The sequence below is a fragment of the Anabrus simplex genome, chromosome 2, assembly GCF_040414725.1.
Source record: "Anabrus simplex isolate iqAnaSimp1 chromosome 2, ASM4041472v1, whole genome shotgun sequence".
Taxonomy (NCBI): Eukaryota; Metazoa; Arthropoda; class Insecta; order Orthoptera; family Tettigoniidae; genus Anabrus; species Anabrus simplex.
The window spans coordinates 671,043,960-671,070,649 of record NC_090266.1 but is presented as its reverse complement, the minus strand read 5'-3'; the positions used below and the strand labels follow the sequence as shown (position 1 = coordinate 671,070,649).

At 54.7% G+C, this 26,690-nt stretch overlaps 1 protein-coding gene across 3 annotated transcripts in view; it reads right to left on the bottom strand.

The window, feature by feature from the left end:
• Positions 1 to 1,265: 1,265 nt before the first annotated feature.
• Positions 1,266 to 26,690, bottom strand: part of LOC136864349 (protein trapped in endoderm-1) — a 379,889-nt gene continuing 354,464 nt past the window's right edge. For all 3 annotated transcript variants that reach the window (XR_010859295.2, XM_067141228.2, XM_067141229.2), the window contains exon 7: positions 1,266 to 1,619. Coding sequence is in view for 2 of the 3 variants with exons in the window: in XM_067141229.2 (XP_066997330.1) it covers positions 1,576 to 1,619 (44 nt within the window). In the remaining variant the exon portion in view is untranslated. The remainder of the gene's footprint in view (positions 1,620 to 26,690) is intronic.

Here is a 26,690-nt window from a genome sequence, read left to right as displayed (position 1 = left end):
CGCCGTAGCCCTTGCCTAATTAAATCACACTTCATATTGTAAATTATATATTCATAAGATTCTTACTGCTTAAAAACATGTTTTAGGATTTCGCCAAATATTGTGTATGTTTAATATGGCTGATGATAACCCTGAGTAGGGTTGAAACTAGTCCCATGTAATGTAAATAACATTGTAAATACAACTTAGTATTGAATAGGTGGAAAACTCTCCTGTGCATAATTTATATGTTATCTCAGTTCAATACGGACCAACAACATGAAGTTCATAACCCTCGATGAAAGAATAAGGTTGGATTGCAGTCTATAATATCATGCCTCACATTAGGCAAGGATGACAACTCCCACACTGGTCATGTGGATAAAACAGAAATGCTAAATCCTGTCATGAACTGGATGGAAACAGTAGGAAGTGGTGGCATCGTATTATGTGCCACTTCCTAGATGTTGCTGTTGTTAGTGCCTTCATTATTTTCAAGGAATTAAATTCTGATACACAAACTAACCGGAAGAAATTTTCACTGGATGTGATTTAGATCATCACAAACCACCCCTAAAACTCATTCTAGGTGTGCATCTTGCATCAGTCACTTCAAGCCATGTTTTCTGAAAACATGGATCAGGCAGCATATTTAGGAGACTCCTAGGAGGTGTTCATTTTGCAGCACAAAAAGCAATCTCCAGCATACGAGATGGGCTTATCAGACATGTGGTGTTCGAATGTATATGGGCAATAAAAAGAACTGTTTAGCTGAGTACCATGATATTGCCCCCAAAACTTAAGCACAAAAATGAGTTTTTGCTAAAAACTTATATTTATGTAATTTTAATGTGCACTTCATTAGATCTCAAACATTTAAAATAATTTTCATGATTTCATCCCTTGGTAATTGATGTGATAAATTGTGTTTAGTCTTCCCACAGATTGCTCCTCTTACAATTACGTGGCATAAAACACTTATGAAAATTGAACCAGATGTAGACATTAGCGGTATGACGAACATAACATCGTATTTGTTAATGTTACAAACATAGGTCTGAATTTCAAGTTAGGCAACTTACTGCTCAGAAATTTGGTTTTCATGTACTTTTCCTCTGTTGTATTGGTTTTGAAAAAGGAGAATTGCCCACTCCATACAAATAATAAACAAAGGAACAAAATTATGTCTGAAGAACAGAACATTCTGGGAAATACAGAGCAGCAGGAAACTGTATATTGTAAGCAATATAGTAATGATTTAAATTAAAAAGACTAAGTTGATATGAGGGAAGACTTTATTTTTTCTTATAGGTTCTTTATTTCAGTTCAGTTCAGGTAAAGATCTTACATGTAAATAATACTTGGAATTGTTAGGTTACACACACCGTTTTTACTTTAAAAGATACCCTGCAGAATAGTTTTCTGCTAAGTATATGAAGTCCCTCTTCCATTTGCTCCATGTATTGAAGAGGAAGAGGTATTTTCACAAATATATCTTTGTCTAGCTAACAGATTGAAAATTATATTGCATTATTGCACTCATCAAACTTCAGCCACTCCATTGTGTTCTCTTCTATACAGTAGGAGCGACATCCTTCATGTAGGTAGTCTCTTACTCTTATAAACAGATACTACTTCATCTGCAACAACAACATACAGTATATAGTACAAGAGAGAGTTAGCACTTTGTAGAGAGTGAGACATAGTGGATTACAAACTAAGAGTCATTATTACTTCATGAAAATGAATTACACTTTAGTACAGTTTTTTCAAGTGAACACTAAATGAATTTTGAGATGTTTGCAGTAAGCAATAAAATGTGTATTTTAAGTAACTGCAGACTGACTTTTGTAACATCTGAAGTATTGCATTTCAAAATTCATTGACAAATGATAAAAATAATAATACTGGTTTTGCATGCCACAAACTATTTTTACAGTTTTTGGAGATGCTGAGGTGCCAAAATGTTTTCCCACAGGAGTTCCTTTATATGGTAAGACTAGGCTGGCGTATCTGAACAGCTTCAAATATCACTGTAGCAAGCAGGGATCAAACCCACCAACTTGGGCTCAGAATCATAAATAAACGATATATAAGAGATATTAACCCTTCACAGGTGGTGGTAATTCATGGTTGTAGGCGGCAAAAAAAATTGAAAAACAAGAAATGCGTGCAAAATTTTGGAAGATTTGCTGAGATGTTGAAAATATACCCAAATTAACCACATACCTTGTTTAAGAGTGGAAACCCAAATTTTAAGTGCTCTGAAGAGAAAACAAATATTGTCTCATCAATTTTTCAATGGAAGAATGGCACGATGTGATCTGATTATGGTTAACTCTAAGTATACTTTAGTCCTCTGTATGTCTACCCGTTAATCCCATTTCCTGAAACAGGGTTAGGGATGAGGTGAGATAAATTTATATGGCTGGATGACCTTCCCTACGTGAAGCTCAGTTGAGGACCTAATGAAGATGAAATAAATGATGGTGAATGAAATTGGGCAAGTAGTTGGAAAGAAAAAACTCTGGCCTTCAAATAGGAGCTATCCTGTCACTTGCCTGGAAGTGAAAATGAGAAATGACGGAAAATCATCCTCAGGAAAGCTGACGGTGGGGTCCGAAGTCACATCTCCCGAATGCAGAGCTTGGCTCCATAGCTGTTGCGCAGCTACTCCACTTACTACACGTTAGCCCACTGTTATGAAATATATGTACAAAAAACTACATTCAGTGATGTTTTGGTTCCATTTTGAATCTTTGTTTGTCAGAACGTGGAAAAATTAGTCAAAGAATAGTCACAGAAGTGGAACCTATGCTCCGCAAAAATAACATAAAGAAGTATTCTATAGGGCGTGTTTCAGTATCAAAGTTTGACGGCAACATTGGCCCTTGATCAATATTATGAATACGAATAATAATCATAGTTCCAGGACTCTTATTATTGTACTTACATTCCATCCACTCTGTCGCTGCCAGTGTCACTTGTGTGGTTGTTGCTCTCAGATGAGCTGGAGAAAGAATTTTTGACTTCAGAGTCACATACACTGAAATCAGACACTTTTTTTTTTTTTTGTCTGTATCATCCAATATTGTGACTATATCGGTATCGCTAATCTGTTTTCGCGACGTCATTTCACCGGAAAACCGCGAAAATATGTAACAAGTACACATGCAAAAAAAACTGTAATACACAGCTTGTGTATTATGCAACTTTCACTAACAGGAGGTAAAACAATATGGCAAGATACTGAGGGGATTTCCCTCAGTAGAGTTGAAAAGGAACAACTTCTGCCATCTATGGGCATATCTGTGTACCTCCTTGGCTAGTAAAGCCACGTAATTCAGACAGAATGTTTATATATATCTCCTCCTGGAGGAAAAGAAATGTAGAGCGTATATATATGTTTCTGCCTATGAAGAGTTAAAACAATTGATTCTCAAAGCTGGGAATGAAATTGGTCAGTTCAGTAAACACTGTTAAAGTTGATATATAAATGTGAATATGCATAACCAGGCACCTTGTGTCTAAAGTTAGTTAGGGCCTGTTCTACAAATATTAGATAAACAGGCTGCAGTTTTGCAAACTAGAAGTTAAATATTTCCTCGTGTACTACCAATGGATTTTAACTATGGTATTGTTATGCAGAAGATGTAGTAACATTATTGTTGTATTGGCAATAAAGTTACTGAAAATACTGTATAGTGAAATGTAGCGCAGTGGTATTATACATGTTCCCAGGTGTTTTCATTTGTTTAGTGCTATTTCTTTTGAAATTGTAATACTAGAATTCAATATTAGACTGTTATTAGTCTATAACGTGGAAGTTCCAGCCAAGAAAATAATTAGGACAGAAATCTACACAAGAAATCAAGAAATTTTGAAAGTAATTAAATATGTAACTTCTTCTTCTTCTTTTCCTACCGCTCTTCCCACTCGTGCGAACTGTGTCAAACGAGTGGATTTGGCCCTGTTTTACGGCCGGATGCCCTTCCTGATGCCAACCCTATATGGAGGGATGTAATCACTATTGCGTGTTTCTGTGGTGGTTGGTATGTATTGTGTTGTGTGAATATGAAGAGGAAAGTGTTGGGACAAACACAAAGACCAAGTCCCCGGGCCAGAAGAATTAATCAGAGGCGATTGAAATCTCCGACCCAGCCGGAAATCGAACCCGAGACCCTCTGAACCGAAGGCCTCAGTGCTGACCATTCAGCCAATGAGTCGGACAAAGCAATTAAACATGTAACGAAACACAGAAATTGCTATAACCAAGTGAATTGGCCATGTAGTTAGGGGAACGCAGCTGTGAGCTTGCATTCGGGAGATAGTGGGTTCGATTCTCACTGTCAGCAGCCCTTAAATGGTTTTCCATGGTTTCCCCACTTTCACACCAGGCAAATGCTGGGGCTGTACTTTAATTATTGCCACAGCTGGTTCCTTCCCATTTCTTGCCCTTTCCTGTCCCATTGTCGCCATAAGACCTACCTGTGTTGGTGAGACGTAAAAAAAAATGTTGCAGAAAATAAAAGTTTGAAAATGATACATGGTGCAAAAGGTATGCTTCAAGTCAGATCTTATCAACCTACCTTATCAGATGATTCCTACCACACAAAAAAATTTTGTTCTTTCTCTAACACCGGTACTGATTATGGGGATGCGCATTACAGAGAAAGTAAAGGTTATATTCATAGTCAATGCCACCAATTTTTTTAAGATGTAAAATAAATTGGGAAACCTGGATATCACTAGTAGGTGGCATGCATGCAGTGGAGAATCAGTAATTATAATTATTTAATCAGTTTATCACCCAGGATTAGTTTTTCGATTGGACTGAGTGAGGGATCCCACCTCTACCACCTATCCTGGGTCATGAGATTTTTGTTCAGGCATACAACTGGGAAGGAGGACCAGTAAATCACCCAAGCATCCTCGCCTACTATTCTCAACAGGGGCCTTGTGGAGGATGGGGAAGGAAGCAGCCGTGACCTTAAGTTTGGTACCATCCCGGCTTTTGCCTAGAGAATAAGTGGCAAAACCACGGAAAACTACTTTGAGGATGGCTGAAGTGGAAATCAAACCCCCTCTACTCAGTTGACCTCCCAAGACATTCCAGTCCTTGTAATACCTTTCAAATTTCATGGCAGAGACGGGAATCTAACCCGGACATAAAATACACTACAGAGGTGAACTTTATTATTAATTCCTCAATGTATTGTAGTTAATTTAATAAGTAGTTATTTTATTTTTTCCAAGACAGTGCTAGAATAGTACTGGCAAACATTTATCTCACTTTAGAGTAAGTACTTGGTAGTAACTTGTTATGAATTAAAAGAAATAAAACCTCCTTAATGTCCTCATTCGACGGATGAATCACCATTAACAACATCATATACCCTTGCTTCATATTAGTACTACAGAGAGGTTTAGAATAGAACCCAAGCTTTTGGTACACACTAGTTATTAGAAAATATATATCACTACTTCTAGTACCTTGCCAATTAACATTTAGAAGGAAAAAAAGAAAGTTTACTAATGGGACTCGAACTGACAAATAACAGCATGGCAGCATGAATGACTGTAGCTAGCAGCAAAGTTTGTTATTACATTGCTTGCGTGCAACTGATATAGTTAGCGGCAACAACTTGCTAGCTTGTGAAATCTTTAAAAACTCTGTGATAGCTGGACAGGAAGCATGATATCTATATATATAAAATAACTTGTACTGACTGACTGACTGACTGACTGACTGACTGACTGATTCATCATCGCCGAGATAAAACTACTGGTCATAAAGAAATGAAATTTTGGGGATATATTCATATTAAGATGTAGGTGGTCGCTAAGAGAGGATTTTTGGATATTCCGTCGCTAAGGGGATGAAGAGGGATGTGAAATTTTAAAATGAGTGTATCTATATCTCAAAACTTTAAAAGTTTACAGATGTAAAAATTGGTATTTAGAATCTTCTTTAAAAATAAGGAAACATGTTTTTTTTGTTTTGTTTTCAGAAAATACTAATAGGAAGGGTAAAAAAGGGGATGAATGCATTCAATCAGGATACAGGTACTTATATATCAGAAACTGAAGACATTACAGACCTGAAAATTGGTACATTTGATCTCTTTTAAAAATAAAGAAAAACATATTTTTTTGTTTTTGGAAAATCCAATTAATGGGAGGGTGAAGCGGGGTGAATTTTTAAAATGAGTGGATCTATATCTCAAAACTTGTAAAGTTTACAGATGTAAAAATTGGTATTTAGAATCTTCACTAAAAATGAAGGAACACGTATTTTTTTGTTTTCGGAAAATCCCAATAGGAGGGGTAAAAAGGGGTGAAAAGTGGGTTGAATGCCTTTAATGAGGATACTTATATCTCAGAAACTGAAGATATTACAGACAGGAAAATTGGTAGTTTTATCTCTTTTAAAAATAAAGCAACACTTATTTTTTGTTTTTGGAAAATCCAATTACTGGGAGGGTGAAAAGGGGGGTGAATTTTTAAAATGAGTGTTTCCATATCTCAAAACTTTTAAAGTTTATAGATGTAAAAATTGGTATTTAGATCTCCCTTAAACATAAAGAAACATGTATTTTTTTGTTTTCAGAAAATCCCAATAGGAAGGATGGAAAAGGGTGAAAAAGGGGTTAAATGCCTTTAATGAGGCTACTTATATTTCAGAACCTGAAGATATTACAGACCTGAAAATTGGTATTTGATATCTAGCTTGAAAATAAAGAAACAGGAATTTTTTTGTTTTTGTCCAATTAATGGCGGTTAAACAGGAGTGATAAATTTGGGTGAATTTTTTGAAAGAATATATCTACAGAATAAAACGTCAAATGAGCCAGCCAGCCAGCCAGCCAGCCAGCCAGCCAGCCAGCCAGCCAGCCAGCCAGCCAGCCAGCCAGCCAGCCAGCCAGCCAGCCAGCCAGCCAGCCAGCCAGCCAGCCAGCCAGCCAGCCAGCCAGCCAGCCAGCCAGCCAGCCAGCCAGCCAGCCAGCCAGCCAGCCAGCCAGCCAGCCAGCCAGCCAGCCAGCCAGCCAGCCAGCCAGCCAGCCAGCCAGCCAGCCAGCCAGCCAGCCAGCCAGCCAGCCAGCCAGCCAGCCAGCCAGCCAGCCAGCCAGCCAGCCAGCCAGCCAGCCAGCCAGCCAGCCAGCCAGCCAGCCAGCCAGCCAGCCAGCCAGCCAGCCAGCCAGCCAGCCAGCCAGCCAGCCAGCCAGCCAGCCAGCCAGCCAGCCAGCCAGCCAGCCAGCCAGCCAGCCAGCCAGCCAGCCAGCCAGCCAGCCAGCCAGCCAGCCAGCCAGCCAGCCAGCCAGCCAGCCAGCCAGCCAGCCAGCCAGCCAGCCAGCCAGCCAGCCAGCCAGCCAGCCAGCCAGCCAGCCAGCCAGCCAGCCAGCCAGCCAGCCAGCCAGCCAGCCAGCCAGCCAGCCAGCCAGCCAGCCAGCCAGCCAGCCAGCCAGCCAGCCAGCCAGCCAGCCAGCCAGCCAGCCAGCCAGCCAGCCAGCCAGCCAGCCAGCCAGCCAGCCAGCCAGCCAGCCAGCCAGCCAGCCAGCCAGCCAGCCAGCCAGCCAGCCAGCCAGCCAGCCAGCCAGCCAGCCAGCCAGCCAGCCAGCCAGCCAGCCAGCCAGCCAGCCAGCCAGCCAGCCAGCCAGCCAGCCAGCCAGCCAGCCAGCCAGCCAGCCAGCCAGCCAGCCAGCCAGCCAGCCAGCCAGCCAGCCAGCCAGCCAGCCAGCCAGCCAGCCAGCCAGCCAGCCAGCCAGCCAGCCAGCCAGCCAGCCAGCCAGCCAGCCAGCCAGCCAGCCAGCCAGCCAGCCAGCCAGCCAGCCAGCCAGCCAGCCAGCCAGCCAGCCAGCCAGCCAGCCAGCCAGCCAGCCAGCCAGCCAGCCAGCCAGCCAGCCAGCCAGCCAGCCAGCCAGCCAGCCAGCCAGCCAGCCAGCCAGCCAGCCAGCCAGCCAGCCAGCCAGCCAGCCAGCCAGCCAGCCAGCCAGCCAGCCAGCCAGCCAGCCAGCCAGCCAGCCAGCCAGCCAGCCAGCCAGCCAGCCAGCCAGCCAGCCAGCCAGCCAGCCAGCCAGCCAGCCAGCCAGCCAGCCAGCCAGCCAGCCAGCCAGCCAGCCAGCCAGCCAGCCAGCCAGCCAGCCAGCCAGCCAGCCAGCCAGCCAGCCAGCCAGCCAGCCAGCCAGCCAGCCAGCCAGCCAGCCAGCCAGCCAGCCAGCCAGCCAGCCAGCCAGCCAGCCAGCCAGCCAGCCAGCCAGCCAGCCAGCCAGCCAGCCAGCCAGCCAGCCAGCCAGCCAGCCAGCCAGCCAGCCAGCCAGCCAGCCAGCCAGCCAGCCAGCCAGCCAGCCAGCCAGCCAGCCAGCCAGCCAGCCAGCCAGCCAGCCAGCCAGCCAGCCAGCCAGCCAGCCAGCCAGCCAGCCAGCCAGCCAGCCAGCCAGCCAGCCAGCCAGCCAGCCAGCCAGCCAGCCAGCCAGCCAGCCAGCCAGCCAGCCAGCCAGCCAGCCAGCCAGCCAGCCAGCCAGCCAGCCAGCCAGCCAGCCAGCCAGCCAGCCAGCCAGCCAGCCAGCCAGCCAGCCAGCCAGCCAGCCAGCCAGCCAGCCAGCCAGCCAGCCAGCCAGCCAGCCAGCCAGCCAGCCAGCCAGCCAGCCAGCCAGCCAGCCAGCCAGCCAGCCAGCCAGCCAGCCAGCCAGCCAGCCAGCCAGCCAGCCAGCCAGCCAGCCAGCCAGCCAGCCAGCCAGCCAGCCAGCCAGCCAGCCAGCCAGCCAGCCAGCCAGCCAGCCAGCCAGCCAGCCAGCCAGCCAGCCAGCCAGCCAGCCAGCCAGCCAGCCAGCCAGCCAGCCAGCCAGCCAGCCAGCCAGCCAGCCAGCCAGCCAGCCAGCCAGCCAGCCAGCCAGCCAGCCAGCCAGCCAGCCAGCCAGCCAGCCAGCCAGCCAGCCAGCCAGCCAGCCAGCCAGCCAGCCAGCCAGCCAGCCAGCCAGCCAGCCAGCCAGCCAGCCAGCCAGCCAGCCAGCCAGCCAGCCAGCCAGCCAGCCAGCCAGCCAGCCAGCCAGCCAGCCAGCCAGCCAGCCAGCCAGCCAGCCAGCCAGCCAGCCAGCCAGCCAGCCAGCCAGCCAGCCAGCCAGCCAGCCAGCCAGCCAGCCAGCCAGCCAGCCAGCCAGCCAGCCAGCCAGCCAGCCAGCCAGCCAGCCAGCCAGCCAGCCAGCCAGCCAGCCAGCCAGCCAGCCAGCCAGCCAGCCAGCCAGCCAGCCAGCCAGCCAGCCAGCCAGCCAGCCAGCCAGCCAGCCAGCCAGCCAGCCAGCCAGCCAGCCAGCCAGCCAGCCAGCCAGCCAGCCAGCCAGCCAGCCAGCCAGCCAGCCAGCCAGCCAGCCAGCCAGCCAGCCAGCCAGCCAGCCAGCCAGCCAGCCAGCCAGCCAGCCAGCCAGCCAGCCAGCCAGCCAGCCAGCCAGCCAGCCAGCCAGCCAGCCAGCCAGCCAGCCAGCCAGCCAGCCAGCCAGCCAGCCAGCCAGCCAGCCAGCCAGCCAGCCAGCCAGCCAGCCAGCCAGCCAGCCAGCCAGCCAGCCAGCCAGCCAGCCAGCCAGCCAGCCAGCCAGCCAGCCAGCCAGCCAGCCAGCCAGCCAGCCAGCCAGCCAGCCAGCCAGCCAGCCAGCCAGCCAGCCAGCCAGCCAGCCAGCCAGCCAGCCAGCCAGCCAGCCAGCCAGCCAGCCAGCCAGCCAGCCAGCCAGCCAGCCAGCCAGCCAGCCAGCCAGCCAGCCAGCCAGCCAGCCAGCCAGCCAGCCAGCCAGCCAGCCAGCCAGCCAGCCAGCCAGCCAGCCAGCCAGCCAGCCAGCCAGCCAGCCAGCCAGCCAGCCAGCCAGCCAGCCAGCCAGCCAGCCAGCCAGCCAGCCAGCCAGCCAGCCAGCCAGCCAGCCAGCCAGCCAGCCAGCCAGCCAGCCAGCCAGCCAGCCAGCCAGCCAGCCAGCCAGCCAGCCAGCCAGCCAGCCAGCCAGCCAGCCAGCCAGCCAGCCAGCCAGCCAGCCAGCCAGCCAGCCAGCCAGCCAGCCAGCCAGCCAGCCAGCCAGCCAGCCAGCCAGCCAGCCAGCCAGCCAGCCAGCCAGCCAGCCAGCCAGCCAGCCAGCCAGCCAGCCAGCCAGCCAGCCAGCCAGCCAGCCAGCCAGCCAGCCAGCCAGCCAGCCAGCCAGCCAGCCAGCCAGCCAGCCAGCCAGCCAGCCAGCCAGCCAGCCAGCCAGCCAGCCAGCCAGCCAGCCAGCCAGCCAGCCAGCCAGCCAGCCAGCCAGCCAGCCAGCCAGCCAGCCAGCCAGCCAGCCAGCCAGCCAGCCAGCCAGCCAGCCAGCCAGCCAGCCAGCCAGCCAGCCAGCCAGCCAGCCAGCCAGCCAGCCAGCCAGCCAGCCAGCCAGCCAGCCAGCCAGCCAGCCAGCCAGCCAGCCAGCCAGCCAGCCAGCCAGCCAGCCAGCCAGCCAGCCAGCCAGCCAGCCAGCCAGCCAGCCAGCCAGCCAGCCAGCCAGCCAGCCAGCCAGCCAGCCAGCCAGCCAGCCAGCCAGCCAGCCAGCCAGCCAGCCAGCCAGCCAGCCAGCCAGCCAGCCAGCCAGCCAGCCAGCCAGCCAGCCAGCCAGCCAGCCAGCCAGCCAGCCAGCCAGCCAGCCAGCCAGCCAGCCAGCCAGCCAGCCAGCCAGCCAGCCAGCCAGCCAGCCAGCCAGCCAGCCAGCCAGCCAGCCAGCCAGCCAGCCAGCCAGCCAGCCAGCCAGCCAGCCAGCCAGCCAGCCAGCCAGCCAGCCAGCCAGCCAGCCAGCCAGCCAGCCAGCCAGCCAGCCAGCCAGCCAGCCAGCCAGCCAGCCAGCCAGCCAGCCAGCCAGCCAGCCAGCCAGCCAGCCAGCCAGCCAGCCAGCCAGCCAGCCAGCCAGCCAGCCAGCCAGCCAGCCAGCCAGCCAGCCAGCCAGCCAGCCAGCCAGCCAGCCAGCCAGCCAGCCAGCCAGCCAGCCAGCCAGCCAGCCAGCCAGCCAGCCAGCCAGCCAGCCAGCCAGCCAGCCAGCCAGCCAGCCAGCCAGCCAGCCAGCCAGCCAGCCAGCCAGCCAGCCAGCCAGCCAGCCAGCCAGCCAGCCAGCCAGCCAGCCAGCCAGCCAGCCAGCCAGCCAGCCAGCCAGCCAGCCAGCCAGCCAGCCAGCCAGCCAGCCAGCCAGCCAGCCAGCCAGCCAGCCAGCCAGCCAGCCAGCCAGCCAGCCAGCCAGCCAGCCAGCCAGCCAGCCAGCCAGCCAGCCAGCCAGCCAGCCAGCCAGCCAGCCAGCCAGCCAGCCAGCCAGCCAGCCAGCCAGCCAGCCAGCCAGCCAGCCAGCCAGCCAGCCAGCCAGCCAGCCAGCCAGCCAGCCAGCCAGCCAGCCAGCCAGCCAGCCAGCCAGCCAGCCAGCCAGCCAGCCAGCCAGCCAGCCAGCCAGCCAGCCAGCCAGCCAGCCAGCCAGCCAGCCAGCCAGCCAGCCAGCCAGCCAGCCAGCCAGCCAGCCAGCCAGCCAGCCAGCCAGCCAGCCAGCCAGCCAGCCAGCCAGCCAGCCAGCCAGCCAGCCAGCCAGCCAGCCAGCCAGCCAGCCAGCCAGCCAGCCAGCCAGCCAGCCAGCCAGCCAGCCAGCCAGCCAGCCAGCCAGCCAGCCAGCCAGCCAGCCAGCCAGCCAGCCAGCCAGCCAGCCAGCCAGCCAGCCAGCCAGCCAGCCAGCCAGCCAGCCAGCCAGCCAGCCAGCCAGCCAGCCAGCCAGCCAGCCAGCCAGCCAGCCAGCCAGCCAGCCAGCCAGCCAGCCAGCCAGCCAGCCAGCCAGCCAGCCAGCCAGCCAGCCAGCCAGCCAGCCAGCCAGCCAGCCAGCCAGCCAGCCAGCCAGCCAGCCAGCCAGCCAGCCAGCCAGCCAGCCAGCCAGCCAGCCAGCCAGCCAGCCAGCCAGCCAGCCAGCCAGCCAGCCAGCCAGCCAGCCAGCCAGCCAGCCAGCCAGCCAGCCAGCCAGCCAGCCAGCCAGCCAGCCAGCCAGCCAGCCAGCCAGCCAGCCAGCCAGCCAGCCAGCCAGCCAGCCAGCCAGCCAGCCAGCCAGCCAGCCAGCCAGCCAGCCAGCCAGCCAGCCAGCCAGCCAGCCAGCCAGCCAGCCAGCCAGCCAGCCAGCCAGCCAGCCAGCCAGCCAGCCAGCCAGCCAGCCAGCCAGCCAGCCAGCCAGCCAGCCAGCCAGCCAGCCAGCCAGCCAGCCAGCCAGCCAGCCAGCCAGCCAGCCAGCCAGCCAGCCAGCCAGCCAGCCAGCCAGCCAGCCAGCCAGCCAGCCAGCCAGCCAGCCAGCCAGCCAGCCAGCCAGCCAGCCAGCCAGCCAGCCAGCCAGCCAGCCAGCCAGCCAGCCAGCCAGCCAGCCAGCCAGCCAGCCAGCCAGCCAGCCAGCCAGCCAGCCAGCCAGCCAGCCAGCCAGCCAGCCAGCCAGCCAGCCAGCCAGCCAGCCAGCCAGCCAGCCAGCCAGCCAGCCAGCCAGCCAGCCAGCCAGCCAGCCAGCCAGCCAGCCAGCCAGCCAGCCAGCCAGCCAGCCAGCCAGCCAGCCAGCCAGCCAGCCAGCCAGCCAGCCAGCCAGCCAGCCAGCCAGCCAGCCAGCCAGCCAGCCAGCCAGCCAGCCAGCCAGCCAGCCAGCCAGCCAGCCAGCCAGCCAGCCAGCCAGCCAGCCAGCCAGCCAGCCAGCCAGCCAGCCAGCCAGCCAGCCAGCCAGCCAGCCAGCCAGCCAGCCAGCCAGCCAGCCAGCCAGCCAGCCAGCCAGCCAGCCAGCCAGCCAGCCAGCCAGCCAGCCAGCCAGCCAGCCAGCCAGCCAGCCAGCCAGCCAGCCAGCCAGCCAGCCAGCCAGCCAGCCAGCCAGCCAGCCAGCCAGCCAGCCAGCCAGCCAGCCAGCCAGCCAGCCAGCCAGCCAGCCAGCCAGCCAGCCAGCCAGCCAGCCAGCCAGCCAGCCAGCCAGCCAGCCAGCCAGCCAGCCAGCCAGCCAGCCAGCCAGCCAGCCAGCCAGCCAGCCAGCCAGCCAGCCAGCCAGCCAGCCAGCCAGCCAGCCAGCCAGCCAGCCAGCCAGCCAGCCAGCCAGCCAGCCAGCCAGCCAGCCAGCCAGCCAGCCAGCCAGCCAGCCAGCCAGCCAGCCAGCCAGCCAGCCAGCCAGCCAGCCAGCCAGCCAGCCAGCCAGCCAGCCAGCCAGCCAGCCAGCCAGCCAGCCAGCCAGCCAGCCAGCCAGCCAGCCAGCCAGCCAGCCAGCCAGCCAGCCAGCCAGCCAGCCAGCCAGCCAGCCAGCCAGCCAGCCAGCCAGCCAGCCAGCCAGCCAGCCAGCCAGCCAGCCAGCCAGCCAGCCAGCCAGCCAGCCAGCCAGCCAGCCAGCCAGCCAGCCAGCCAGCCAGCCAGCCAGCCAGCCAGCCAGCCAGCCAGCCAGCCAGCCAGCCAGCCAGCCAGCCAGCCAGCCAGCCAGCCAGCCAGCCAGCCAGCCAGCCAGCCAGCCAGCCAGCCAGCCAGCCAGCCAGCCAGCCAGCCAGCCAGCCAGCCAGCCAGCCAGCCAGCCAGCCAGCCAGCCAGCCAGCCAGCCAGCCAGCCAGCCAGCCAGCCAGCCAGCCAGCCAGCCAGCCAGCCAGCCAGCCAGCCAGCCAGCCAGCCAGCCAGCCAGCCAGCCAGCCAGCCAGCCAGCCAGCCAGCCAGCCAGCCAGCCAGCCAGCCAGCCAGCCAGCCAGCCAGCCAGCCAGCCAGCCAGCCAGCCAGCCAGCCAGCCAGCCAGCCAGCCAGCCAGCCAGCCAGCCAGCCAGCCAGCCAGCCAGCCAGCCAGCCAGCCAGCCAGCCAGCCAGCCAGCCAGCCAGCCAGCCAGCCAGCCAGCCAGCCAGCCAGCCAGCCAGCCAGCCAGCCAGCCAGCCAGCCAGCCAGCCAGCCAGCCAGCCAGCCAGCCAGCCAGCCAGCCAGCCAGCCAGCCAGCCAGCCAGCCAGCCAGCCAGCCAGCCAGCCAGCCAGCCAGCCAGCCAGCCAGCCAGCCAGCCAGCCAGCCAGCCAGCCAGCCAGCCAGCCAGCCAGCCAGCCAGCCAGCCAGCCAGCCAGCCAGCCAGCCAGCCAGCCAGCCAGCCAGCCAGCCAGCCAGCCAGCCAGCCAGCCAGCCAGCCAGCCAGCCAGCCAGCCAGCCAGCCAGCCAGCCAGCCAGCCAGCCAGCCAGCCAGCCAGCCAGCCAGCCAGCCAGCCAGCCAGCCAGCCAGCCAGCCAGCCAGCCAGCCAGCCAGCCAGCCAGCCAGCCAGCCAGCCAGCCAGCCAGCCAGCCAGCCAGCCAGCCAGCCAGCCAGCCAGCCAGCCAGCCAGCCAGCCAGCCAGCCAGCCAGCCAGCCAGCCAGCCAGCCAGCCAGCCAGCCAGCCAGCCAGCCAGCCAGCCAGCCAGCCAGCCAGCCAGCCAGCCAGCCAGCCAGCCAGCCAGCCAGCCAGCCAGCCAGCCAGCCAGCCAGCCAGCCAGCCAGCCAGCCAGCCAGCCAGCCAGCCAGCCAGCCAGCCAGCCAGCCAGCCAGCCAGCCAGCCAGCCAGCCAGCCAGCCAGCCAGCCAGCCAGCCAGCCAGCCAGCCAGCCAGCCAGCCAGCCAGCCAGCCAGCCAGCCAGCCAGCCAGCCAGCCAGCCAGCCAGCCAGCCAGCCAGCCAGCCAGCCAGCCAGCCAGCCAGCCAGCCAGCCAGCCAGCCAGCCAGCCAGCCAGCCAGCCAGCCAGCCAGCCAGCCAGCCAGCCAGCCAGCCAGCCAGCCAGCCAGCCAGCCAGCCAGCCAGCCAGCCAGCCAGCCAGCCAGCCAGCCAGCCAGCCAGCCAGCCAGCCAGCCAGCCAGCCAGCCAGCCAGCCAGCCAGCCAGCCAGCCAGCCAGCCAGCCAGCCAGCCAGCCAGCCAGCCAGCCAGCCAGCCAGCCAGCCAGCCAGCCAGCCAGCCAGCCAGCCAGCCAGCCAGCCAGCCAGCCAGCCAGCCAGCCAGCCAGCCAGCCAGCCAGCCAGCCAGCCAGCCAGCCAGCCAGCCAGCCAGCCAGCCAGCCAGCCAGCCAGCCAGCCAGCCAGCCAGCCAGCCAGCCAGCCAGCCAGCCAGCCAGCCAGCCAGCCAGCCAGCCAGCCAGCCAGCCAGCCAGCCAGCCAGCCAGCCAGCCAGCCAGCCAGCCAGCCAGCCAGCCAGCCAGCCAGCCAGCCAGCCAGCCAGCCAGCCAGCCAGCCAGCCAGCCAGCCAGCCAGCCAGCCAGCCAGCCAGCCAGCCAGCCAGCCAGCCAGCCAGCCAGCCAGCCAGCCAGCCAGCCAGCCAGCCAGCCAGCCAGCCAGCCAGCCAGCCAGCCAGCCAGCCAGCCAGCCAGCCAGCCAGCCAGCCAGCCAGCCAGCCAGCCAGCCAGCCAGCCAGCCAGCCAGCCAGCCAGCCAGCCAGCCAGCCAGCCAGCCAGCCAGCCAGCCAGCCAGCCAGCCAGCCAGCCAGCCAGCCAGCCAGCCAGCCAGCCAGCCAGCCAGCCAGCCAGCCAGCCAGCCAGCCAGCCAGCCAGCCAGCCAGCCAGCCAGCCAGCCAGCCAGCCAGCCAGCCAGCCAGCCAGCCAGCCAGCCAGCCAGCCAGCCAGCCAGCCAGCCAGCCAGCCAGCCAGCCAGCCAGCCAGCCAGCCAGCCAGCCAGCCAGCCAGCCAGCCAGCCAGCCAGCCAGCCAGCCAGCCAGCCAGCCAGCCAGCCAGCCAGCCAGCCAGCCAGCCAGCCAGCCAGCCAGCCAGCCAGCCAGCCAGCCAGCCAGCCAGCCAGCCAGCCAGCCAGCCAGCCAGCCAGCCAGCCAGCCAGCCAGCCAGCCAGCCAGCCAGCCAGCCAGCCAGCCAGCCAGCCAGCCAGCCAGCCAGCCAGCCAGCCAGCCAGCCAGCCAGCCAGCCAGCCAGCCAGCCAGCCAGCCAGCCAGCCAGCCAGCCAGCCAGCCAGCCAGCCAGCCAGCCAGCCAGCCAGCCAGCCAGCCAGCCAGCCAGCCAGCCAGCCAGCCAGCCAGCCAGCCAGCCAGCCAGCCAGCCAGCCAGCCAGCCAGCCAGCCAGCCAGCCAGCCAGCCAGCCAGCCAGCCAGCCAGCCAGCCAGCCAGCCAGCCAGCCAGCCAGCCAGCCAGCCAGCCAGCCAGCCAGCCAGCCAGCCAGCCAGCCAGCCAGCCAGCCAGCCAGCCAGCCAGCCAGCCAGCCAGCCAGCCAGCCAGCCAGCCAGCCAGCCAGCCAGCCAGCCAGCCAGCCAGCCAGCCAGCCAGCCAGCCAGCCAGCCAGCCAGCCAGCCAGCCAGCCAGCCAGCCAGCCAGCCAGCCAGCCAGCCAGCCAGCCAGCCAGCCAGCCAGCCAGCCAGCCAGCCAGCCAGCCAGCCAGCCAGCCAGCCAGCCAGCCAGCCAGCCAGCCAGCCAGCCAGCCAGCCAGCCAGCCAGCCAGCCAGCCAGCCAGCCAGCCAGCCAGCCAGCCAGCCAGCCAGCCAGCCAGCCAGCCAGCCAGCCAGCCAGCCAGCCAGCCAGCCAGCCAGCCAGCCAGCCAGCCAGCCAGCCAGCCAGCCAGCCAGCCAGCCAGCCAGCCAGCCAGCCAGCCAGCCAGCCAGCCAGCCAGCCAGCCAGCCAGCCAGCCAGCCAGCCAGCCAGCCAGCCAGCCAGCCAGCCAGCCAGCCAGCCAGCCAGCCAGCCAGCCAGCCAGCCAGCCAGCCAGCCAGCCAGCCAGCCAGCCAGCCAGCCAGCCAGCCAGCCAGCCAGCCAGCCAGCCAGCCAGCCAGCCAGCCAGCCAGCCAGCCAGCCAGCCAGCCAGCCAGCCAGCCAGCCAGCCAGCCAGCCAGCCAGCCAGCCAGCCAGCCAGCCAGCCAGCCAGCCAGCCAGCCAGCCAGCCAGCCAGCCAGCCAGCCAGCCAGCCAGCCAGCCAGCCAGCCAGCCAGCCAGCCAGCCAGCCAGCCAGCCAGCCAGCCAGCCAGCCAGCCAGCCAGCCAGCCAGCCAGCCAGCCAGCCAGCCAGCCAGCCAGCCAGCCAGCCAGCCAGCCAGCCAGCCAGCCAGCCAGCCAGCCAGCCAGCCAGCCAGCCAGCCAGCCAGCCAGCCAGCCAGCCAGCCAGCCAGCCAGCCAGCCAGCCAGCCAGCCAGCCAGCCAGCCAGCCAGCCAGCCAGCCAGCCAGCCAGCCAGCCAGCCAGCCAGCCAGCCAGCCAGCCAGCCAGCCAGCCAGCCAGCCAGCCAGCCAGCCAGCCAGCCAGCCAGCCAGCCAGCCAGCCAGCCAGCCAGCCAGCCAGCCAGCCAGCCAGCCAGCCAGCCAGCCAGCCAGCCAGCCAGCCAGCCAGCCAGCCAGCCAGCCAGCCAGCCAGCCAGCCAGCCAGCCAGCCAGCCAGCCAGCCAGCCAGCCAGCCAGCCAGCCAGCCAGCCAGCCAGCCAGCCAGCCAGCCAGCCAGCCAGCCAGCCAGCCAGCCAGCCAGCCAGCCAGCCAGCCAGCCAGCCAGCCAGCCAGCCAGCCAGCCAGCCAGCCAGCCAGCCAGCCAGCCAGCCAGCCAGCCAGCCAGCCAGCCAGCCAGCCAGCCAGCCAGCCAGCCAGCCAGCCAGCCAGCCAGCCAGCCAGCCAGCCAGCCAGCCAGCCAGCCAGCCAGCCAGCCAGCCAGCCAGCCAGCCAGCCAGCCAGCCAGCCAGCCAGCCAGCCAGCCAGCCAGCCAGCCAGCCAGCCAGCCAGCCAGCCAGCCAGCCAGCCAGCCAGCCAGCCAGCCAGCCAGCCAGCCAGCCAGCCAGCCAGCCAGCCAGCCAGCCAGCCAGCCAGCCAGCCAGCCAGCCAGCCAGCCAGCCAGCCAGCCAGCCAGCCAGCCAGCCAGCCAGCCAGCCAGCCAGCCAGCCAGCCAGCCAGCCAGCCAGCCAGCCAGCCAGCCAGCCAGCCAGCCAGCCAGCCAGCCAGCCAGCCAGCCAGCCAGCCAGCCAGCCAGCCAGCCAGCCAGCCAGCCAGCCAGCCAGCCAGCCAGCCAGCCAGCCAGCCAGCCAGCCAGCCAGCCAGCCAGCCAGCCAGCCAGCCAGCCAGCCAGCCAGCCAGCCAGCCAGCCAGCCAGCCAGCCAGCCAGCCAGCCAGCCAGCCAGCCAGCCAGCCAGCCAGCCAGCCAGCCAGCCAGCCAGCCAGCCAGCCAGCCAGCCAGCCAGCCAGCCAGCCAGCCAGCCAGCCAGCCAGCCAGCCAGCCAGCCAGCCAGCCAGCCAGCCAGCCAGCCAGCCAGCCAGCCAGCCAGCCAGCCAGCCAGCCAGCCAGCCAGCCAGCCAGCCAGCCAGCCAGCCAGCCAGCCAGCCAGCCAGCCAGCCAGCCAGCCAGCCAGCCAGCCAGCCAGCCAGCCAGCCAGCCAGCCAGCCAGCCAGCCAGCCAGCCAGCCAGCCAGCCAGCCAGCCAGCCAGCCAGCCAGCCAGCCAGCCAGCCAGCCAGCCAGCCAGCCAGCCAGCCAGCCAGCCAGCCAGCCAGCCAGCCAGCCAGCCAGCCAGCCAGCCAGCCAGCCAGCCAGCCAGCCAGCCAGCCAGCCAGCCAGCCAGCCAGCCAGCCAGCCAGCCAGCCAGCCAGCCAGCCAGCCAGCCAGCCAGCCAGCCAGCCAGCCAGCCAGCCAGCCAGCCAGCCAGCCAGCCAGCCAGCCAGCCAGCCAGCCAGCCAGCCAGCCAGCCAGCCAGCCAGCCAGCCAGCCAGCCAGCCAGCCAGCCAGCCAGCCAGCCAGCCAGCCAGCCAGCCAGCCAGCCAGCCAGCCAGCCAGCCAGCCAGCCAGCCAGCCAGCCAGCCAGCCAGCCAGCCAGCCAGCCAGCCAGCCAGCCAGCCAGCCAGCCAGCCAGCCAGCCAGCCAGCCAGCCAGCCAGCCAGCCAGCCAGCCAGCCAGCCAGCCAGCCAGCCAGCCAGCCAGCCAGCCAGCCAGCCAGCCAGCCAGCCAGCCAGCCAGCCAGCCAGCCAGCCAGCCAGCCAGCCAGCCAGCCAGCCAGCCAGCCAGCCAGCCAGCCAGCCAGCCAGCCAGCCAGCCAGCCAGCCAGCCAGCCAGCCAGCCAGCCAGCCAGCCAGCCAGCCAGCCAGCCAGCCAGCCAGCCAGCCAGCCAGCCAGCCAGCCAGCCAGCCAGCCAGCCAGCCAGCCAGCCAGCCAGCCAGCCAGCCAGCCAGCCAGCCAGCCAGCCAGCCAGCCAGCCAGCCAGCCAGCCAGCCAGCCAGCCAGCCAGCCAGCCAGCCAGCCAGCCAGCCAGCCAGCCAGCCAGCCAGCCAGCCAGCCAGCCAGCCAGCCAGCCAGCCAGCCAGCCAGCCAGCCAGCCAGCCAGCCAGCCAGCCAGCCAGCCAGCCAGCCAGCCAGCCAGCCAGCCAGCCAGCCAGCCAGCCAGCCAGCCAGCCAGCCAGCCAGCCAGCCGTCTCAAATATCTATGTTATTTGTTGTCTTATCAATAAACACTACATTACAAAAGTCATAGAAAATACAATGTTTGATCATTTGTGTCTAAGACCATTTTACCGTACCAGTTATTATAACAGAGAAAGTTGTGAATTTAGACTTTTGTTGCTTAGTCCAGATCAACACCAAGCCACGAGAAAATGGCTGAATGAAACTGAATGAAAATCATAGAATAGGTTACTACAGTCTAGGCTATAAATTATAAATAATGTAATTCACGCTGGGTGGAATGGTTATTTATCGGTAGGCCTAAATTTTAATTCGCAAGTATCTATTGTTATTAGTGGTCATATTGATAAATACTACATAACAAAAGTTATAAATAATACAATATCCAATTATTTATGTCTTATGCATTTTTACTATACCATCTATGATAAGAGAGATATTCATAATTTAGACTTTTGTTGCTTAATCCATGACAATCCTGAGCATCACTATCATGGAAATATTGTACAACTGTGTTAACTGGTGATGGTAGTGGTTTTTGTTGTGAAATCATGGAAATATTGTACAACTGTGTTAACTGGTGATGGTAGTGTTTTTTGTTGTGATTGCCTTAAGGTGAAAACTGTGTGGTCATCAGCCCATATCAGCAAGGAAAATTGTAAAGTTGACTATCAAAATGAGAAAAAATTGTGAAGGAACATCGTGAATGGAGGAAAGAGTGCTCCCTTTACATTGGATATCCTAATATCACAGAGTCAGAAGGAAGCTAAATATGAAGGCCTACAATATCGAAAGTCCATGAAATTGATCAACAATAACATTACATTGACTAATGTTTGTTGCTATGTGCTGTATCTACTCTACATCCACTCATCTCTGATAGGTGGCATTGCTGTTGTGTGTCCAGTAGAACAGCCTGCATGAATATTGGCATGAAGTAGCTGGGGAGTTAGATAACTTCCTTTTTTTTAGCATGCCATTTCTCTGGTTCATACATGTTCTTATAACTACTGGTATGTGACATGCTGGTTCATCATAGTATTCCAACTATACGATTCCTGCTATGAGACATTGATAGGAATGGGCAGGGTGCACACTTTACGGAAAACGTCAGAGTAGTGTTCACCACTGTCTGTGGCCGGGTCATACTAGCTCTAGAACTTGGCACTGTTAGAACTCCAGCGTAGTATTGTCCGTGAAAAGTGAGAAACTGTGCCGTTTTTCATTTAATTGAGCATGTAATATAATAGCATTGCTTTTAAATGTGACATTCCATTGTGACAAGAATACTGACATGATTTTAATAACATATGTCAAATTCACTTTAATATTTGTCTGTGTCTGTTACAGCATCACAGGAAAAACAGATGTGTGAATTTAAATGAAACTTGGTATTCGGTTTAGAATAAGGTTGAGTAGATCTTAAGCTATAAGTTGTTCAAACAATTTCAGCTGGAGGGGGTGGTTCAGAAGAGGCCTAAAGCGTAAAACTTGCTGTATCTTTCTTACAGCTAGTTTTACATGAAAATATTTCATGGCGATTTTTTGATCAATATATTTTTCCGATACAGCAAAAATAAAAGAAATATGAGTGGCAGTCATGTGAAAGTTTAAGTCCAAGAGCAAATAACTAACTCTATAGACTGTAAAGTGGGTTGCTATGGAGACCGTTCTGGCAACATTTTAAGGGCCTTGTACGTCTGTCAGTAGTTTTTGAATTTTAACCTGATACATGGCTTTCTTTTATACAGGAAAGAAGCGATCAAAATAAGATCAGCAATAATGCAAAAGGATATGAAAGTGCAAAGAGCCACACAGAGCAAGGAAACAAGTACGTCACACCAAGCTGCTGACAGGGAGAGGCATGCCTGCTAATGTGTCTCAAAATCTAGGGGTGCAATATGAGGACAAACATGTAATCATGCACATGCTAAGTGACTGTTCCATCAACTATGGGTACTGCAGCTAGTATAGAGTACAGCAATAAAAAGTACTGAAAAAATTATAGTAAGTTTGGAAGTATTTACACAGAAAAATAATTATATTTTGTAAATGGTCCACAACATATGTATTTCACTACTCTTTTTTAAGAGCGAGCCAAGTAAATGCCAGTAACTGGCATTGGACCAGGATCTCTTGGTTCATACAGATGCTGATATTAGTGATGGGCAATCTCTAGAGAATCTCTAGACCGATTCTCCTGTGCTGCGATCTGTGCAACATCCCAGTAACTATGATCATAACCTTGGTAATAAACCATCAGCAGTTATACGTGAAATAACATTCTCATATGGAAATGTGTGTGCCGATATATCTTGTCAAAAGCGTGGAAAAATACTGCATGTTCAACTATGAGCCCTTTAATACCATTAATGAAAGTGTAAGCAGAATGTGAGTATCTTAAACAGTTAACGTAATCATAGGATATAAACTTCACGGTTTTGATCCGTATTGAATTGTGATCACAATAATAATTATTAAATTAATGTTGCAAGGGTCCACCTTTTCAATACTATAATATGCAATATTTTTTAATTACGTTACTAAACTAGGGACTAGTTTCGGCCTTGGCTGACCATCTTCAGCCTTAATGTAATATATCTAATAACTAAACAAATGTACAAACACACAGTTGACATAAAAACAAATGTACAAAAATACAACTGACATTAAAATTCGGGATGAACTATGTGTAAAATTTGAAAAATAAATAAATTAGGCTCTAAATTCTTAGCATCTGGAGTATGCTCATCATCCAGATGCTTTCTTGCATTAATATTCATAGAATTGTTAGTTCCATCACTGCTAATCGTTACAATTTCAATTGCAAACAGGAACTGGTAAATGTTGATTCTGTAGTCCGATCATCAATCACTAAATCTACTTGAGTGGTGTTAGCAGTATGCAAGCCACTGGACGCTACTATAAATAACCACCAGCAGGAACATTTCATTTTATTTACATTGGTTGATGAGGAAACACCATCTAGCAGTTCTGCGTCAGCTGGTGGTTATTTTCATCTATTTCTAAACCACCTAAATCAAAAACATCCTTCAATTAAATTCACTGTGGAGATGGAGTTGGACAGATGCCTTCCTTTCTTGGATCTTCTAGTAAGAAAGAAACCAGACAGCTCTTTAGGACATACTGTCTATCGTAAGCCTACCCACATAAATCGCTATGTTCATGCAGATTCTCATCACCATCCAGCACAAAAACAAGGCATGCTCACAACACTCACCAAGAGGGCGAGATGAATTTGTGAGCCATCAAATCTCCAGGTGGAGATGGACACACTCAAAGTCACATTCAAGGGTAATGGTTACAGTGATTTTTCAGATTCATAGAGCCTTGCATCTCAGAGAAACAACCAAGCAAACCTTACAGAAGGAAGAAGCCTACCTGCCTTACATTCACAACACCACGATCGAATTGCCAAGGTCCTCCGTAAACACAATATAAAAGCAGTCTGGGTAAAACCAAGGACAAATTGTCCCCACTTTTACATTCTGGGGTATATGAAATTCCCTGTACTTGCGGCAAGGTATACATTGGTCAAACATGCCGGTCCATTGGTACTCGTATCAAGGAACATGAATGAAATATTCTTCCCAACCAGCCAGACAAATCAGCAATAGCTGAGCACGCTCTATTGTCAGGTCATGATGTCGTGTTCCAAGATGCTCGAGCTCATACCCACACTAGACACTACAGGTCCAGGATTATACGGGAAGCTGTGGAAATATGAAGAAATCCTAACAATTTCAACAGGGACACTGGCTATCAATTAAGTAATACCTGGTTGCCAGCCATTAAGGATTTACACAGGTAGTTCCCTTCCCTGTCCTTCACTATTGTTATTTCGTTTTGGTGTTTTCCAGATTCATATGTTCCTCATTGCCAGATGTTTCATTCCAGGCTTGTGTCTATCTCATATCTTCATATGTGTGTACTCCTATTATGTTACGTGACTCCCTCTCAGACTGATTCTGATGGTTCCATCAGTTTCCGCTTCGAACACTAGTGCTGTACCGCGTCCGGTGAGCCATCTGGTGATGAATGAACGTACCACTTCCACTTCTATTATAACGTCTAATTTCAAACCTCATTCTTTGAGAAGTCTTTCTCGTAAACAGTTGAGATTTTCTTCTGAAGATGCAAAGCAAAGTTCTCTGTGAAACATAAAGAATTTCACCTTATTTCATTGACACGGCATAAGCCCAAAAGCCTATATCATGTCAGTTTGGGGTTGTTTCCTGGTTGTCCACCAGAAACCCTATGTTGGTATTGTCTTTAAGGTTGTACATGTTTTTAAAATAATATGCCTTGGGCTCACTTTAATGGTGATGGTTGTGGTGACTGGTGATTTACACTTCAAGACTTCTATGACACCTTTATGTTGCAACAAAAGTTTGATTTCAGGTATATTTTCTATAGTCATATTTTAGGTATATTTTCATTTAGGGGTTTAGGTCATTCTGCTCATCAATCCCACAGACAGTACTTACATAAGAACCATCTGATAATTTGTATTAGTGTCATAGCTATGATATAATGAATTCCTGTAATTATAATTTGGTCTTAAGATTAGTTTTTCTAAGACTTTCCCAGAGTGAATATGGGAAAAATTGTAGATAAAGAAACTGTACCAGTAACCATATTGCAAAGTGTGATGTACGAAGGGTATTTTTTTAATCAAGGACCAAGTGTCCATATCTTTTAAAATTCCACGTGTTTGTTCTTTAGTGCATACACGCACTGACTCCTGGCATCCCTTGTGCATAAATATGCTTGTTGCCATATTGGCACTGTGTTTCTGTTTTGTGGTGAGCAATGGAGCTCATTAAGACTATCAAGCAGCCCTCCGCATGTGAGGTACAGTCATTGACAGCAAGGAATGTGCCACCAGTAGTGATTCATTGCCAAATCTGTGAAGTGTATAGCCCCAACTCTGTGAGTGATGGAAAAGTAGGTAAGTGGGTCAGGTTATTCAAAGGAAGGAGAGATTGTGCATGATGCCATGTGCTCTGGTTGGCTTTCTCTGATCAGCAATGATATTGTGAGTGAGGCTGACACCACCCTTTGTACAAACAGATGGTTCAGACTATCCTCTCGTTCAGTTCACTTTCCACACATTTCAAGGTTAGTTCTCTAAAAAATTGTGTCAGAAAACTTGGACTAGAGAAAACTGTATAATCATTGGGTTCCAAGCATGCTGACCGAGGGACTGAAAATTGAGAGATGTACCAGTGCTTTGACATGTTTGACATGGTACCAAGAGGAAGGTGAGGCATTATTGGACCACATCATCACGCGAAATGGGACGTGAGTGTCCCACATGACCACTGAATCTAATCATGGAGTGATGACACACATCGTCTTCAACAAGAATGAAATTCAAGCAGACTTTTTCAACTCCCAAGATTATGCCAACCGTATTTTGAGACAGGTGTTATATTCTGCTAGTAGGCTTTGTGCTGCTAGGGATAAAAGTCAATGCAGATGCATATTGTGTGAGCTTGGCAAAACTTTGCCGCACAATCCAGAATACATGCTGCAGCCTTCTGCCTGCTGGAGTGTTGTTGCTTCATGACAATGCAAGACCTCACTCTTCAGCTTGAACACAATCTCACATTGAATCATTTGGCTAGCAGCAATTTAATCATATACCCCTCACCTTTCTCTCCAATAGCCCTGTCCTTGTGCCTAGCGATTACCAACTCTTCCTTCATCTGAAAAGGTTCCTCACCAGCAAATATTTTTACACCAATGAGGAAGTGAAAACGACAGTTCAGGCATGGCTCTCATTCTATGATGAGGGTTTACAAAACCTTACCGTACCTCATGATACAACAAATGTTTGAACAAATATGTAAATTATGTGGAAAAGTAGCTGAATGTGTAGAATTGGACACAACATTAATTGACCAAAAATATTCAGTAGTCTTTATTTTATTGCAAAACAGTTCTTAATTTTAAGAAAACAGCCTTCATATTTAATTAGATTAAGGTATTCATAGATGTATGTCAGCCACTTGTTATGTAAGATCAAAACAAATCTCTGTCTTGAGATGCTACTAATTTGTGTACCATTGTCCCATGTTATAATGTCATTATTTATTCAGAGTGTAGTTGGTACAACAAGGAGGACTGAGCCAGTTGGCCGTGCGGTTAGGGGCGCACAGCTGTGAGCTTGCATTTGGGAGATAGTGAGTTTGAACCCCACAGTCACAGCCCTGAAGATGGTTTCCCATTATTTCCTACTTTCATACCAGGCAAATGCTGGGGCTGTACCTTAATTAAGGCCATGGAAAATTCCTTCCGAGTTGTAGTCCTTTCCTATCCCATCTTTGCCATAAGACCTGTCTGCGTCGGTGCGACGTAAAGCAGATTGTAAAAAAAAAAAATTCTTTACTTGAAACTATACCTACATTATCTGGCGAAATCCTCTGACATGGATATAAACTGAATTTTGCACAATCTGACATTTTTTTCTTTCTTAAAAAAGTGTTAATATAACTTATCATAGTGTTAGGTGTTAGCAGGAGGGTAGCATTAAATTTATGTCACATTGAAAAAATGAAAAATGAAAACCTACAACCTGTTTTCCAGTCATTGACCGGGTCAGGGATGTAATGAATGAAACTGATATAGGCTGTTAGTACGATGGGGTCGCCACTCCCAAAGTGATTCATTATTAATGACTGATAGATGCTATGAAATGAGAATGGAGAGTGTTGCTGGAATGAAGGATGACGGGGAAAATAGGAGTACCCGGAGGAAAACCTGTCCCGCCTCTGCTTTGTTCAGCACAAATCTCACATGGAGTGACTGCGATTTGAACCATGGTATCCAGCAGTGAGAGGCCGACGCGCTGCCGTCTGAGCCACGGAGGCTTTCTTATGTCACATTATAAAACATTAATTTGAATGTCTTGAATATACTGTACAGGGATTTTCTGGAAGAGTATTAATTCAACATTTCATTTATGTAGGTATTTTGTATTTGTACAATACCGTGACATATGTTACATGCAAATTTTACACAGTTATCATAAGCACAGTAAAGTACATTTATTCAGATCTGAAAAATGGTTGCAATTGAGTATACGGTACATATCTGATATACTTTACACACAGCACTGTACCTGAATTTTAAATCCTTTTTGAAAAATGAATTGATTTCAGACTGAACTTTACATATCTCACTCTGAGCTGAAATAGTTGAATGAATGCAAATGTTTCTATTGAGAAAGAGTCCTGTTCAAAATAACCATGCAAACGGTCTACACACTTTCAGCTCCTCTAGTACCTCTAATGCACCAGCCTAGGTATTTCACTTTCATTTTAAGTGTCACTTGAATTTTCTAGTGGTTTCACTAAGTCAACAATGTCATCAGTGGAAAGTA